General features: G+C 40.7%; 1 protein-coding gene across 3 annotated transcripts; it reads left to right on the top strand.

Annotated features, from left to right (window-relative positions):
• Positions 1-624: 624 nt before the first annotated feature.
• Positions 625-13964, top strand: LOC115789296 (PH and SEC7 domain-containing protein 4). Of its 3 annotated transcripts, XM_030742650.1 has the most exons (18): positions 625-726; positions 878-936; positions 1266-1312; positions 2424-3085; positions 3392-3464; positions 3601-3940; positions 5781-6707; positions 8191-8271; positions 8391-8503; positions 8589-8647; positions 8772-8861; positions 8962-9005; positions 9099-9265; positions 11373-11443; positions 11547-11692; positions 11791-11935; positions 12878-13024; positions 13113-13964. In XM_030742650.1, exons 4-18 carry the CDS (start codon positions 2582-2584, stop codon positions 13392-13394), a joined length of 3189 nt encoding a protein of 1062 aa, XP_030598510.1. In that variant the 5' UTR covers positions 625-726; positions 878-936; positions 1266-1312; positions 2424-2581; the 3' UTR covers positions 13395-13964. The 3 variants fall into 3 exon arrangements, with proteins under 3 accessions (XP_030598510.1, XP_030598511.1, XP_030598509.1); XM_030742651.1 differs by lacking the exons at positions 625-726; positions 878-936; positions 1266-1312 and adding an exon at positions 2078-2194 and having other exon boundaries at positions 3604-3940; XM_030742649.1 differs by lacking the exons at positions 625-726; positions 878-936; positions 1266-1312 and adding an exon at positions 2078-2194.
• The last annotated feature ends 327 nt before the right edge of the window (positions 13965-14291 follow it).

The following is a 14291-nucleotide window of genomic DNA, read 5'->3' as shown; positions in this document are numbered from 1 at the left end:
TTCCACAGAAACACTGAAGTTTGAAATGCTGCAGGCCATCGATAATGGGTCAGATAGAATAATGTCTGTTGCATAGCCAGCTCTTTGCTGATTGGCTGGGAGAAATCCACGTGATTCTACAACCTCACAGTGAGACATGGGGAGACCAATTTTCTTGTCACCAAATGTCATTCCTCACCAAAGGTTACTGTGAAACCGGTATTTCTGAATGTTTCCCACCAGTGAAATAAAAGGTGCATTCATTACTGTGGGAATAGAATAGAATAATTAGAGAGAGGAATGCCTTTAAGGACTCCTATGTGTTAAAAAGGCTTTTATGCCCACAGTTGGCAAAAGAGATACAGCTGATGAATCTGGAGACCTTCTGGTTTTTCCACATTGTTCTTGCAGGAATGAAGTTGGGCCGCTCCCGTCATCTGACCTGTGTGTGTGTGTGTGTGTGTGTGTGTTTGCATGCATGCCTTTGGGCCAGTGGGCGGGGGCCGGGCCTCTCAGGTGTCTTTTTAGTTCCTGAGTCATCTGCCAATCACAATGTACCTTTTCTTCCTCTTTGTTGCTCCCATTTACCACCTCTTTTCCTCCTTCCCCTCCTCTGACTTGCTGTTGAGAGGCAAGAAAAGACAGAGACATAATCACCAGCTTGATCTATTCAAAATGGACAGGAAACATGAAGAAGAAGCAGCCAGTCCAGACCTGGACTTGTAACCTACACTTAGAGGCTGCCAGGTGGATATGAGGGTTGTTTGCTATACACAGCTGGTTTGTACACAGTCATCTGAGGGTTACTTGCAGCCTTCTTTGTGTGTGGAGTGTGACAGTTTCTGTGAATGAGTGGTATAAACCCGGTATAACAGTAGTTTGCCTTTCCTTCCACAAGACTTAAGACCTAACGAGCTGGCTGATCATATGATGTCGCTTTAAAGAGCCTGGAGGGGGGTAAGTCATGCTTCACATTTGAAAATATTCTTCCTATAATGAGATTGGTTTCATATTTATGCCTCTGAGTGCTATTATTAAACCATCTCACAACTTTTACTTTACACAGAGTGGCTATGTTCTTCTTTTTCTCTCCAGCATGATTTTTTTTGCTACCATTTATACTTCTCCTTTAATTTGTGTTAACCATCTCCTCAGCATGTAATGTGCTGAGTATATGCCCATGCACTCTAAGCAGTTGCTTGTGATCACAGCACAGTCATCTTAGAATATATCTAAATGTTTTGGCTGAAACGGTCCTGTTTTATTCTTGTTTTCTTTTTTATTAGAGTCAGGAGTCTTTCTGCAAAGCTTCACAGTCATATGGGGATTACTGGTAAGGTTTTTATCATCAACAATGCTGCTGCAGATTATCTGGTGCATAACTGTTGTTGTATGAAACAGTAGTTTGTCAAGGATCAGTGAGACATTGAAATTAACTGTGTTGTTGTTCAAGGGGTGAAATTCATTTTTCTTATTGCCCAGAGAAATTTAAAAAATGGATTTTATGCATTTTGTTTTCAATCATAGTGTGATTCATTTAGAGATTATTCTCTTTGTTACCTCCTCTAATGTAGTGCTTGCTGCATGCTGACAGGAACTGAGAAGTGAGCACCCACACAGGAAATGTGGTCAATGTCTATCCCCGGATGTTGGTTACATGACGTGAATAAAATAATGAAGATAGACAGAAACTTTCTGAGAAAAAAGCATCTTTCAGCGAGAGAGGGAGACATAGATATAGATTACATTATAATAGTTGAATAATACTATTCCTCCAACAGTCCAAAGACAGTTGGTGTTTTACTGCCGCTGGCCTTGGTGTTGACAGGAGAGACACCCTTTGTTTGTGTGGATAACATGCATCGAATTAAAGTCGAGACGCAGCTTTATCCATAAGCCAGGGTCACAGTGCGATGTGGCGATAAAACGATAAATGCAGGACGCAGACAGTTAAACTGCTCGCCAGATACAACCCCTCAACCCCACCCTAGGCCTCGATTCTCAATTCTCGCTACCACTGACTCTCTCTTGCTTGGCTGATTTTCTGTGGGCAGGAAGTACAAGTGTGCTTCTGTGACATTTCACTTAAAGCTTGTTGCACTGCATAACTGCAAACACACACCAAGCGGTTGAGATCCTTGCCAAGTGAACATGATGGGATAAAAACAAAAAAAAAAAACACAGACAAAAACTGGATTATGTTGTCATACAAGTGGTGAGTGTAATTTCACTAATGAATATTTGCATTTGAATCATGGTGGTTGCTCTACAAGTAAATATAGCAGAGTTTTATGAATGGCTCTTTTGTCTGTCAGCTTATCAGCCACCCTCTGGGGGGAGAGGGTCTTCTTTTTTTTATTTATTTATTTTTAAAAATGCAGCATTTAAAGAGATCCCAGTTTAAAAAGTAACTGATTTTTTTTCAATTTGTTTTTTTGTTCCAGATCTGCAAAAGGCAACACTGGCGTTCAGTATCTTGCATTGATGGGACCTTAAAAAGGGACTGTTTTTCATTTGGCCAAAGAAGACATTTTGTACATCTGCAGATTCAACACCTTTCACCACAACCCACAAACATACTGATAACGACTGAGAGGCGCTTATGGAGGAGGAAAACGTGTGCACCTCTCTGACAGTTGTTACAGATTCACTGCTTCAGCAGCCTCTGCATGGCTCATGTAACTCTTTAGGTCAACAGTCCATTAATGGAGAAGAGGAGGCTGTGATATTGTCAGACCAAGTCTGTCTCACCCCAAAAGAGGGACATGAGACTTCTGAGGAGGCGGAACAGTGGGAGCAAATGATATGGCCAGTGTGTCACGTCAACTGTACCAGCCCTCCGCTTTCCTTTGCTACAGTGCAGTGGGACATGCCCGATCCCACTGCAGAGCAGCCTCCACTCGTGACTGACAGCAGCTCAGCCAATGAGCTGGACTTCACAGATGGCAGGGCTGTGACAAATTTAGGCAGCACTTCCCCATCATTTCATGAGTCTGAAGAGGATGTCAGTGCTGAGCCTTTCAAACTACGGGACAGAGAGGAACAAGATGAGCTTGATTCACCTCTTCTGAACTCAGAACCTGAGTGGACAGGAAGTGACACTGAGGTGAGTTTTATTTTTAAGGTGAGGATATATAGAAGGTGGTGGGAGGTTGTTAAGCTGTTTTTCTGAGTGAACGTGCGCACATTCAGCTACAGTTTCCTGTGTCATTAACGCTTTCTTCATTGAGCATAGATTCAGCATCTCAGCCTTTGGGTTACTGTTGTAGGTTGAGCAGAGGTAGGTGGAATAGAGTAGATGTAATGTTGGTCAGATGAGGCTCAGCATGTACCGTCCTACTCCTAAAGCCCCTGGCAATCACAAGTTTTTCTCAAACAACTAATGTTCAGTGGCCTGTGTTGCAATTTCCAGCCATGTGATGCTGCAGATGTGCAAGAGCTGGAGACACGGGGGAAGGAAGATGAGCTGGTAGACAGTAATAACGGTATGTATCACTCAGAGTTAAATAGCCAGTGTTTTTCCATTTGTTGCTCAGTTTGAGGTTAAACATTCATGAGTTTTGGTTTGTCTTTCCACAATATTTTCTATAAATTAACTTCAACATGTTCACACACTTCTAGAAGACTCATCGAGAGCGGAATCGGAAGAAGAGGAGGGTCGCTCAGTGACATCACATCCTGCTGAAACTGAGGAACTAATCAAGATTGCTCAGGAGATTGAAGGCTTAGAAGAAGATGTGGACAGCTTTGTAAATTTAAAGCTAGAAGAGGAACAGAAAGAGGCTAGTGTTCTGCTGACTGGGCAGTCAGGAGAGTCAGAGGAAAAGCAAACTTCAGCAAATGGTGATGAGACTGAGGAAGAGACTGAGGAAGAGAACGAGGAGCGGGGCGAGGTAGAAGAAGGGCAGAGTGAGGCAAATGCATCCTGCTGTGAAGAAAGTGTCAGTCGTCTGATGAATGTGTGAGTATCATGAGCTTGAAAAAAAGGGGAACAGGAAACGTGTGCTAGCATTTAACCCAGAGAGAAAAGCATGAATAAATCATCTGTGAAATACAGTCAGGCAGAAACTCTGAATCGATACTGTCGCCTGACCCTGAAACCAAAAAGACATTTGAAGAAGCTGAATGCATGCCAGAATTGTTTTATCATGACTGACTCTGAATCAGCAGTTCCTTTCTAAAAAGCTGCCTCTGTAGCTTAGGGTTATTACACTAATTACTGAAAACCTTAAGAAAAAATTCTTGTAATTCTACAAGATATTTCAAACTTGACATTGTTCACAACATGTAAATAAAGTTCAAGAAGAATTTGTCAGTATTAAAAGTAGCAAATCAAAAATACTGTTTATTTATTTTTTAAATTCTATTTATTAGATTTTATAACAAATTACAGAAGATCAAAGCAAATCAGAATTCAGAGAAATAACAAATATATGAGAAAACAGTCATTGTAAACAAAACCCCAATCCATCCCCACCCTTGGCACCTATTCCACTATAATATCAGGAAAAAGCTGCCACAGGAGTAATATATTAGTCAACTAACTGAGTTTGTTCAAAAACAAACAAGCAGAACAAAACAAGTATATAAAAAATATATATATATGTTGTTTAATTATTTTGATAGTCATAAACAGTGAATGTTGCAGTATATCAGCTCAAGTATAAATATCACATTATTTTTAATATGGGCGTGGGGGGCATTAGGTCCATACTGGAAGGATCACAGACTTAATTTTGGCACAATAACTTTGAAAGGTTCGTAGGTCTCCTCTGGCGTCTCCTCGGAGGAGGGTGTAGTCATACACCTTGTTCATTGATGGGAGCCACACAGTGTTTTGCTTGCCTCATGTGGATTCTGACATCCTTATCAAAACAAAACATTTGCTTTTTGAAGGACTTAAATGCTTATTGTCCTTTTGATATTCACACGTGCATTTGTATTTCATTTAGGTAACAAAAACTGACATAATCATACTTTCAGCTTTTCCGTCTTTCTCAAGGAGTCGACATAGAAGCATAAACCTTCCCATTTGTCCAGGAGTGGGACCAGCACTAGGAGTATGCTAGCTTGTGACCCCCTGAGGCTGGGGTTGTGTCTCCTCTGGTCTCAAACTATTGACCCATTGTTTCTAAGTCAAATGTGTTAACCACTACAACAGGGAGTTGCATGGCAACATAACATGTAGTGGGTGTAGTTTGAAGCGATATAGTTCATGGTAATTTCTATCAATAGTTCAATGCTGCTTTTAATAGTAAATGGGGAATTTACAATATTAGGTAGTCAAACTATAAAGATAATGGCTCTGACATATGCATTTCTGTGACTGTCTCATATCAAACAGGGGTATCGCATGTAATGGTTTGATTTTTCTTCATAATTCCTTTAATCAGTGGGGAAAGCACGTAGGCGATAACTAAATATATTTCTAAGATGGAAAGTCTCCTCCTCCAGGTTTTTGTGATATACCATTTAATGGTTGCTAAAACACTGTATTTCCGCCACGTTTAGATGTTTCTGTTTTGTATCATTTAATCATTAGTCATCAAGATAAATGGATCACTGTGAAGAACAGCTTTATTTAAAGTATGAATGTTGGCGGCGTTCACACAGAGACACTAAATATTAGCATGAAAACCAAAATTCAGTAAATATGGTGTAAAAATGTTGCTTTACGTGTCCAAACCTTGCTTATTATGGATGCTTCCATCGTGTTAATCATACCAAATATTTATGCAGTTTTTATTTTATTGTGTTTTATTGTGTTTAACTCCATTTCAAAATTTGTCCACACTTTGTAGGGAGGTACCTGCAGAGCTCCTTCCAACTGATGACGGTGGAGTATCCATAGACCTAGATAAGCTACTAGATCTGCCACCGTCAGAGCTTTTGGAGGAAAACCTGCAGTTCAGGGCTGAAGAGGACGACGACATACTGGAACGGTTACATGAAGATCTCACAAGTCAGACTGAAGTGTTAGAAATGTGTGAAGATGGAGAAGAAAAAGTGGACCCTGAACAGCCAGAGGCTGTGGACAATAACAAAGAAGCAGTGTTACAGGAGGCAGAAAATGCAGAGAGAATAGAAAACTCACAAGAGATGGTTGAAAAACTGGAGGATTTAAATTCTTTAGTGCAACTAGACTGTGATCAAATAACTTTGCAGGACACAGAGGCTTCACTGCAGCCTGAACACTCTGAGTCCGAGCAGCTTGAGGTGACTGAAAACCCAGAGCAGATGCCAGCAGAGGGGTCTCATGAAACTGAGGTGGAGCACTCTGAGGACTTGGACCACTTAGAACCACCACAGCATCTGGAAGAGTCACCAGAGGTGGAACTGACAGACCAGCTAACCCAACCTGAAGATGCAGAGCAGCCAGAGGAGTCGCCTCAGTTGGAGCAGACTGTTTGCACTGAAGCTGCAGATCCTGGAGAGCCAGAGGAGCAAGAACAGACGGTGCCGTCAGAAGACAAGCAGTCAGTGAATGCAACGGAATCTCAGGAAGAGTTAAATCAGGAGGACAAACAGGGTGAGACATCAGATCCAGCAGGAGATGTTAGGGCTACTGAGGATGAAGATTTACAAACAGTAGTGGCAAATGGAAAGCAGCCCACCATTCTTATGAATGGTGGTGAGGTGGACAGAGAAAAGGCCCGCATTCTCGCCGAAAAGCTGTTCAAGCTGGACGAGATTCAACCTGGAGATGTGGTGAAGCACTTAGACAAAGAGTAAGTATATATATACTTATAGATTTTAATTATTTTAATCTTCTTTTGGAATAACTCAAAACTGGTGGTGTTATGAGCGCAGCAGCTGCAGAAGAGAACTGTTGTGCTGCTGCAGGGAGCTCCAAGATGCATCTGTTTGCAGGTTACCTACATGCATTTTCAAATACTAGAAAATATCCAGATAATGAGATTCTGACAAAGAGATCTTTGCATCTTTTTAAAGCAAAAGCATTCACTGTTGTATTTTTATAAACAAAAAATACACTATGCTATGATTTTATACTATAAAATCATAGTATAGCATAGTATAGTGTTATTATCAAACGAGACAGTTTTAACCAAAAAAAATCAGTAACGAGCCGCAAAACATGTCTGGACCTTATAGATTTACACAAAGGCCACTTTGAGTCCTACCTGTGTTTGTGCAAATTCATCAAATTAATAGTAGCTTACTGTTATAAGAAAACAGCCTAATAGCTGTAAGAATAGTGAAGTTAAAGAAAAGGCCACTTTCAACTCAATTTTGGACTCAGTACTAGTGTATATGTATGCATCTATGCTTGCTACCAGCAAAATTAAGATAATAAGGCACCTGGTGACAGGTGTAGACACTGAAGCACATATTAAAAATTATTTTTTCAATTCAGTATATAGGTTTCACATTTTTAGAGAATGTAAAGAATTCCAACAATGATTAATACAAAAAAAATGTAAAGAAAAGAAAGCTACTTTTCATCTAAGTTTTTTTTTGTCATGGAGTGACTGGTGATGGTCAGTGAGAACTCTGGTTTATATTTCTCTGTTGAATATTTTGGATATTTGAAATTATTTCACTTAAATTTCAAAAGAAACAACTGCCTCATTTATTCCAACCCATCTCAGGACCTTCTGATTTATTCTATCCTCTCCCTTACAATGTTTAAAGGTTTTATACATTAACCCTTTAAATTTCATGGTTTTATAAATGAGCCCATTTTCACAACTATAAGACCAAAAGGTCCAACGTGGGCCTCTAAGGAAGAGGAGACAAAATTAAACTCACTCTGTGAGGTCTGAATTTTCTCCTGTTCAGACCTTTAAATAACAGTGGGTCATTAAATGCTGATGTCACTGAAGCTGTACTAAAAATTATAAACTGCAACTCTACCAAATTTGATGCAACAGACAAACACAACACTGCCACGCCCCAACGACAGACACCACACTAGACAGGGTTAAATTGACCTGACTTGCCATACCAGCTCTGTGTGTGTGTGTGTGTGTGTGTGTGTGTGTGTGTGTGTGTGTGTGTGTGTGTGTGTGTGTGGAGGGGAGGGGAGGGGGTTCTAATGCTTTGCAATCATACTGAAGAAGTTGGTATTTTATTTTTCACACCACATCCTTCCCCATGAAATAAAACTAAAGTTGAATGTGACGGATGAAAAAAGTGGCGACAACGTTGATGCAGGTTTTTTTTGTTTGTTTGTTTGTTTTCTTGGTTTAGTAATGACTTCAGCCGTGCTGTCGGAGAGGAATACCTGAAATTCTTTGACTTCACCAGCCAGACTCTGGATCATTCCCTGAGGTAAGAATAGCAAAGCAGAAGCTTGGATTGCCTGCACCGACGTCTTCTTTAAAACACATTGAGCGGTTCAGAGCAGGTCTCCTGATCGTTTTAATATCCTCTCTGTTTTTCCTTCTCAGATCTTTTCTCAAAGTGGTGGTACTGATAGGAGAGACGCAGGAGAGAGAGCGCGTGCTGCAGCATTTCTCCTGCCGCTTCCATCAGTGCAACCCCAACTCTTTTTCCTCCTCAGGTGAGCCTGTTCTGTCATGCTCAGAGATGCAGCGGTTGTGTCATGCTCAGTAATACAACAATCACTTTTTTTTTTATGTCCTCAGGGGCTGTGTTGGCGCTGACATGTGCCCTAATGCTTCTCAACACCGACTTGCATGGACAGGTAGGAGAGATCTGTGGCATTAAAAGAGATGATTGATGTTCTTTTTAATTTTGTTTTCACATATTGCTGTAAAGCTGCGGGATTTCTGTTAGCTAATCAAACATGTGTGTTTGTGTGTTCACAGCATGTAGGAAAATCCATGTCGTCTTCGAAGTTTGTGTCAAACCTGGATGGAATGAATGATGGAGGAAACTTCAGCAAGGATCTCTTGAAAGTAATACTGTCCTTGATTTTCAGTTTTGTTTTTTTCCAGAGCTCCTCAAGGAAAGTTGAATCCTGAATGATGAAGATTTTTCTCTTTTTGTATGCTGCAGAGTCTTTATAATTCCATAAAGAACGAACCGCTGGAATGGGCTGTGTAAGTAAAGCGATATAAACACAGTCGTCCAACAAGCCATCTTCAATTTTCATACGTGATCTCACTGTCATATTCTTCCATTGTATGTCAAAGTGATGAGGAGGAGCTGAAGAAAGTGGTGAATGAAGATCAGGGCGAAGATGCGCCACTGCGTTTAAAAGCTAACCCCTTCCTGGATGTTCCTCATGACAAAAAGGCTGTTGTGGTCAAACAGGGATTTCTCCAGAGGAAGCTCCACGCTGACATCGATGGCAAACGCAGTGAGTGCGGCACAGATGCACAGCTTAGATTCAGACTGCAACATTAGATACTCTATATGGACAAAAGTACTGGGCCACCTACACATTACACCTACAGGAGCTGCTCGGCCATGGAAACCCATGCCATGAAGCTCCTGGTGTACAGCTTCTGTGCTGATGTTAATGCCAGAGGAGGTTTGGAGCTTTGCAGTTATTGAGTGAGCAGAGTGTTGGTGACTTGTACACACTATGCACCTCGGTGACTCCTCCCTGCTTTGTACTTCTAAAATCTGCCTTTGACAAATACCACTCATATTACACTGTAGGGGCAGGAGTCTATCACCAGACTAACATCAAAACTAATGAAAACAATAGAATTTTATTTTTTTATAAAACACTTACAACATAAAAAAATATGCAGTTTTTTGCTATTTCTTTCTGAGCTGTTTTGGTTTGTGATATATTTAGTTTACTGAGGAAGTTTGTTTCCCGTATTTTGGCTGCAGCAACACAATAATTTCCAAATTTTTGGGATGAAAAAAGTATATCTTATTGTCATGTCGAGCTGTGCGGCAGGAGCAGGAAGACCCCAAAATGCAGGACTCACAGGCTGAACTTAACTAAAAAGGTGTTTATTGAGGACAAACAAAAGATCAGGGCTATACTGGGATGGACGAGTGCCAGAACTAAATGCGCGCACACACATGCACACAGTAGCAGAAGTCATAGACAATGACAAGAACAGAAGAAAACTGAGGGCTTAAATACACATTAGGTAATCAGGGCAAGCGGAAACAGCAGGGCACAGCAGGTGAAGCAAATGAAACTAATACCAGGGGAAGCAAATCTAAACACAAAGCACGGGGAACACAAGACTGTCAAAATAAAACAGGAAGTGACTAAACAAGGTACATGCAGACTTGACACAGGAAACTGGCACACAGACACTGGACAGAGACGCAGACCTGACACAGCGAAACACAAGGGACTAGAAATAAACTGAGGAATACAAAAGAGAACTAATAAACATAATCAGAGAAATAACTGAAACAGAACCAAGAGAACACAAAACACTGGGCCACTGGCCCAGGGCCATGACACTTATCTCAGCTGGCCTTATCTTAAAAATTAAACTGAACATTTTAAACAATAAAAATTAAACTGAAATGACTAAATGTGCTCAGGAAACCAACTAAAACTAAAAGTAATTTGAAGTTAACCGTAAAACTAAATAAAAATAAGAACTACTAAAAACAAATTCTGAACTTTACTCTGATCGACTCAAACATATACACAGAAATAAATGTACACAGTTATGAGTACAGTTATTTTCAATTATTAAGAATATTTTGTAAACATTTGATTTTATTTCAGTCCATTCCCCAAAATTACCGTTTAACCTCAGGAGGCAGAACTCTTACCTTTCATAGTTCAAAGTGAGTGATACAGGCAATGTAGAGATTTTACAGTCATTGGCCACTTTATTAGGTACGCAGGTTAACTGCTAATGCAAATATCTAATCATCCAATCACATGGCAGCAACTCAATGCATTTAGACATGTAGACATGGTCAAGACGACGTGCTGAAGTTCAAACCAAGCATTGATTTATGTGACTTTGAACGTGGTCTGAGTATTTCAGAAGCTGCTGATCTTCTGGGATTTTCCCCCACAACCATCTCTGGTGATCAGCAGTTCTCTATGTGAAAATGCCTCATCTGTGTCAGGGGGTCAGAGGAGAATGGTCAGATGGATGTGGTGGAATGGGAGAGTCACAGCATGGATGTGCAAGCATGACGAAGCAGCTGTGTAATGCTGTGATCTCAGAATGGAGCAAATTGCTGGAATATTTCCAGCAAACTTGTTGAATCTGTGCCATAAAGAATTAAGGCAGGTCTGAATGGAAAACGGGTCAAGCCCATTACTAGCAAAGTGTAACTAATAAAGTGCCACTAATAAAGTGTTTAACTAAACTGTGATTCAGTGATATAGTCAGATGTTTTTTATGTTGCAGGAGGAAGGGTCAGATGAACTGTACGTTTTAATAATTGTTTGGCAACTTCTAATGAAGTTAACTTCTCCTTTGCATGAGTTGTGGTACTAACCACTGGATGTTTCTGTGTGGCAGCCCCTTGGGGGAAGAGAGGCTGGAAGACTTTTGATGGAGTGCTGAAGGGAATGGTCCTTTACTTACAGAAGGTCAGTTATGCCAGTTTTAGAGTGTATCATACAGAATAGAGTACCATTTTCCTGTGTTTTATGATTCTTTATGTCTTTATTTTCCTTCTTGTGTGTGTGGCAGGATGATTATCGACGGGATTTGCACACTAACGAGGAGGTGGTGAGCGTGCATCACTCTCTGGCTGAACCAGCGGCTGATTACACCAAGAAGCCGCACGTCTTCCGTTTGCAGACGGCCGACTGGAGGGTTTTTCTCCTACAGGCCGCGTAAGTCACAGCACGGCCGGAGCCCAGTGCGCGTATGCACGTTTGTGCAAAAGAGTCCAGCAGCCTGTGTCAGAACACTCATTTGTTTTTCTGCTCAGGTCCAAAGTGGAGATGAATTCATGGATCAGCCGCATCAACTTGGTCTCGGCCCTTCACTCGTCGCCTCCGTTCCCCGCTGCTGTCGGTTCTCAGAGGAAGTTCTGCAGACCGATTCTCCCCGCCTCGCAGTCGGCTCAGACTCTGGTACACACATTGACCTGAGCTCTACTGTCCACTCAGACTTCCTTTTACTAACGACAAACCACGACTTTGTGCTTTCTGCTGTGGATACGCTTCATTAACCCTCATGGGACTGAGCTAGACTGGCCACTAGAAATGACAGAGTAGGACCATTTAGGACTTTATTTTTAGATATTTTTATTTATTTTAAGATATTTTTAATGGCTATATTTGTGTTTCCTTTAATTATTACTTTTTATTTAATCAACCCTTCTGTATTACTTCTTGCAATCTTTCAATATTAGAAAAAATAGATTTTAAAACCTAAAACTTTGAAAAAGTGTATTTGAGTGAATTATTTATAAAATATGGATGACCCGGTGGCTCCCACAGCCGGCATAAAGGGTGGATGTAGCTACAGTGTTATCCACTTGTTTCTTAAGTTCCGTTTTGAAGCTTCAAGATAAGCATTTTCACCTTTGTCATCTTGGTTTCAAAACACCCGATGGTACGAGACTATGAAACCACTCGTTCAGTCGTTAGCCAATAAGCATACCACAGATAATCCTCCATTTTGAAACATAATATAACCAAGGCTTACAAAATAGACCTAATTTTTTTATTCATTATGATCCAAAAGGAGTGGCTGAGCCCACAAACTCATCAGGATAGTGTTTTGTAACTACAGCTATTGCCATCTGGTGGCCTTCAGGTAGAATGCAGGTTGCCAGTAATATTTTGATTATCTGAATATTGAAAATGTCAAAATGAGATGATATAAGTCCGTTTATTTAAAAGGAACCTGGATTTTAGACATTTCGCATACAGATATGTATTTCAATAGATATAATGCCTAGGGCGTCTTTTAAAGGGAATTACCTGATAATACTTCCCTGTCGTTGTTTTGATTTGTTCCTCAGTGTTTGCTTATATTTGCATGAAACCTCTCGTCTGTTCCCTGTGCAGGAACGTCAGCTGCAGTCTCACGCAAGAATGCTGGAGACCTTCAAGTCGGACCTCGAGTACCAGGAGCAAAACGCACCGGAGGGCAGAAAGGCCAAATCCCGGGATCTGGAGGAGCATCGTGTCAGAGCAGAGTACCTGCAACACGAGGTAAGACGGAGAGGGCTGTGATGGACACAGGATTTTATATGATTATGAGCCATTGATCAGCATGTGTCTGTGGTTCAAACTTCCACAGATATGTCGCTATGAGACCTACATTCAAGTGCTGGAGGCCTGGAGGAGCATGAACAAGACAGGCGAGTTAAACCCAGCAGACCTGAACTTGTTTGATAAAGCTGTGTGTGCTGATTCTCTGGGAGAGGAAGAAGATGAGGAAGGCATGCTTAAAAAGTCCCACTCCAGCCCTTCTCTGGAACTGGAGGTGGCGACTCCGACAGTGGTCAAAGTCAGACGAAACATCTCAGAGAGACGGACGTATCGCAAGGCCATCATTCCTCGATTTAACAAAGAGGTGTGAGAACGGTTTCACTCAGAGATCGATACGTCCAGTTTCTATCCTCTGAAAGTTTAAATTCATACGTGTCTGCTGAACACTGATACAAAGCACCAAGCAGAGAACAAAGAAACACCAAAATGTCATCTGAAAACTGCCTTAGCAACTTATTGCTCTTGTGCACTTTTTTATGAAGATAAACCTCAGGTAATCCATAACCGTCAAACTCTCTCAGGACCGAGGGGAGACCCTGATTTAGTTTGTGAGCGACTTAAACTCCTGGACCTAATTTATTTAGTTTTATTTGAATATCTGGTTCCTTTTTTTTTTTCAGTACTCAGAATGGCACAGATATTTTCACCATGCTTTACACCACAAGAGGGTACTGTAACACAGGATATCGCTCTGTGAAAGTCGTCCTGTCTGTTGTGAACTTGTTTTTCTAAAGAATCCTCATTGCACTTTTTTTTTTTTAAGAATTTGTATGACATGTTGATTTGTTGTTGATATTTTGTTCAAATGAAGGGTCCTTTTTCCAAAATAAAATATAACTTACGTTTATTATTCAGTATTCTGGAGACACTTTTGGCTTCTGCTCCCGTTTTTCATCGTCATGTTTAGAAAATTTTCTGAACAGTTTTGTTCTTCTGAGTTCTTCACACTGATGAAGGCAAGAAATACTTTCGGATGAGAGGTGAAACATCTTTGAGAAACCTAAAGAAGTCCAGTTGCTTTTTTCAAGCTCCAGAGAATACCATGACCTGGATGACTGAGAACCTACACAGACGTATTTGATTAACGAAAAATGTGGGAGGTTTGTTTTTCCTGTAAATTGAATCTAATAATCTTTGACTGTAATATATTTAATTTGCTGGTTTTGTGCCATCTTATAGATCTCATAAATGTATTTTTGATTTTAAC

Source organism: Archocentrus centrarchus, chromosome 12, assembly GCF_007364275.1.
Source record: "Archocentrus centrarchus isolate MPI-CPG fArcCen1 chromosome 12, fArcCen1, whole genome shotgun sequence".
Classification (NCBI taxonomy): Eukaryota; Metazoa; Chordata; class Actinopteri; order Cichliformes; family Cichlidae; genus Archocentrus; species Archocentrus centrarchus.
The sequence above is the reverse complement of the archived record's forward strand: the minus strand, read 5'-3'. Positions and strand labels throughout refer to the sequence as shown.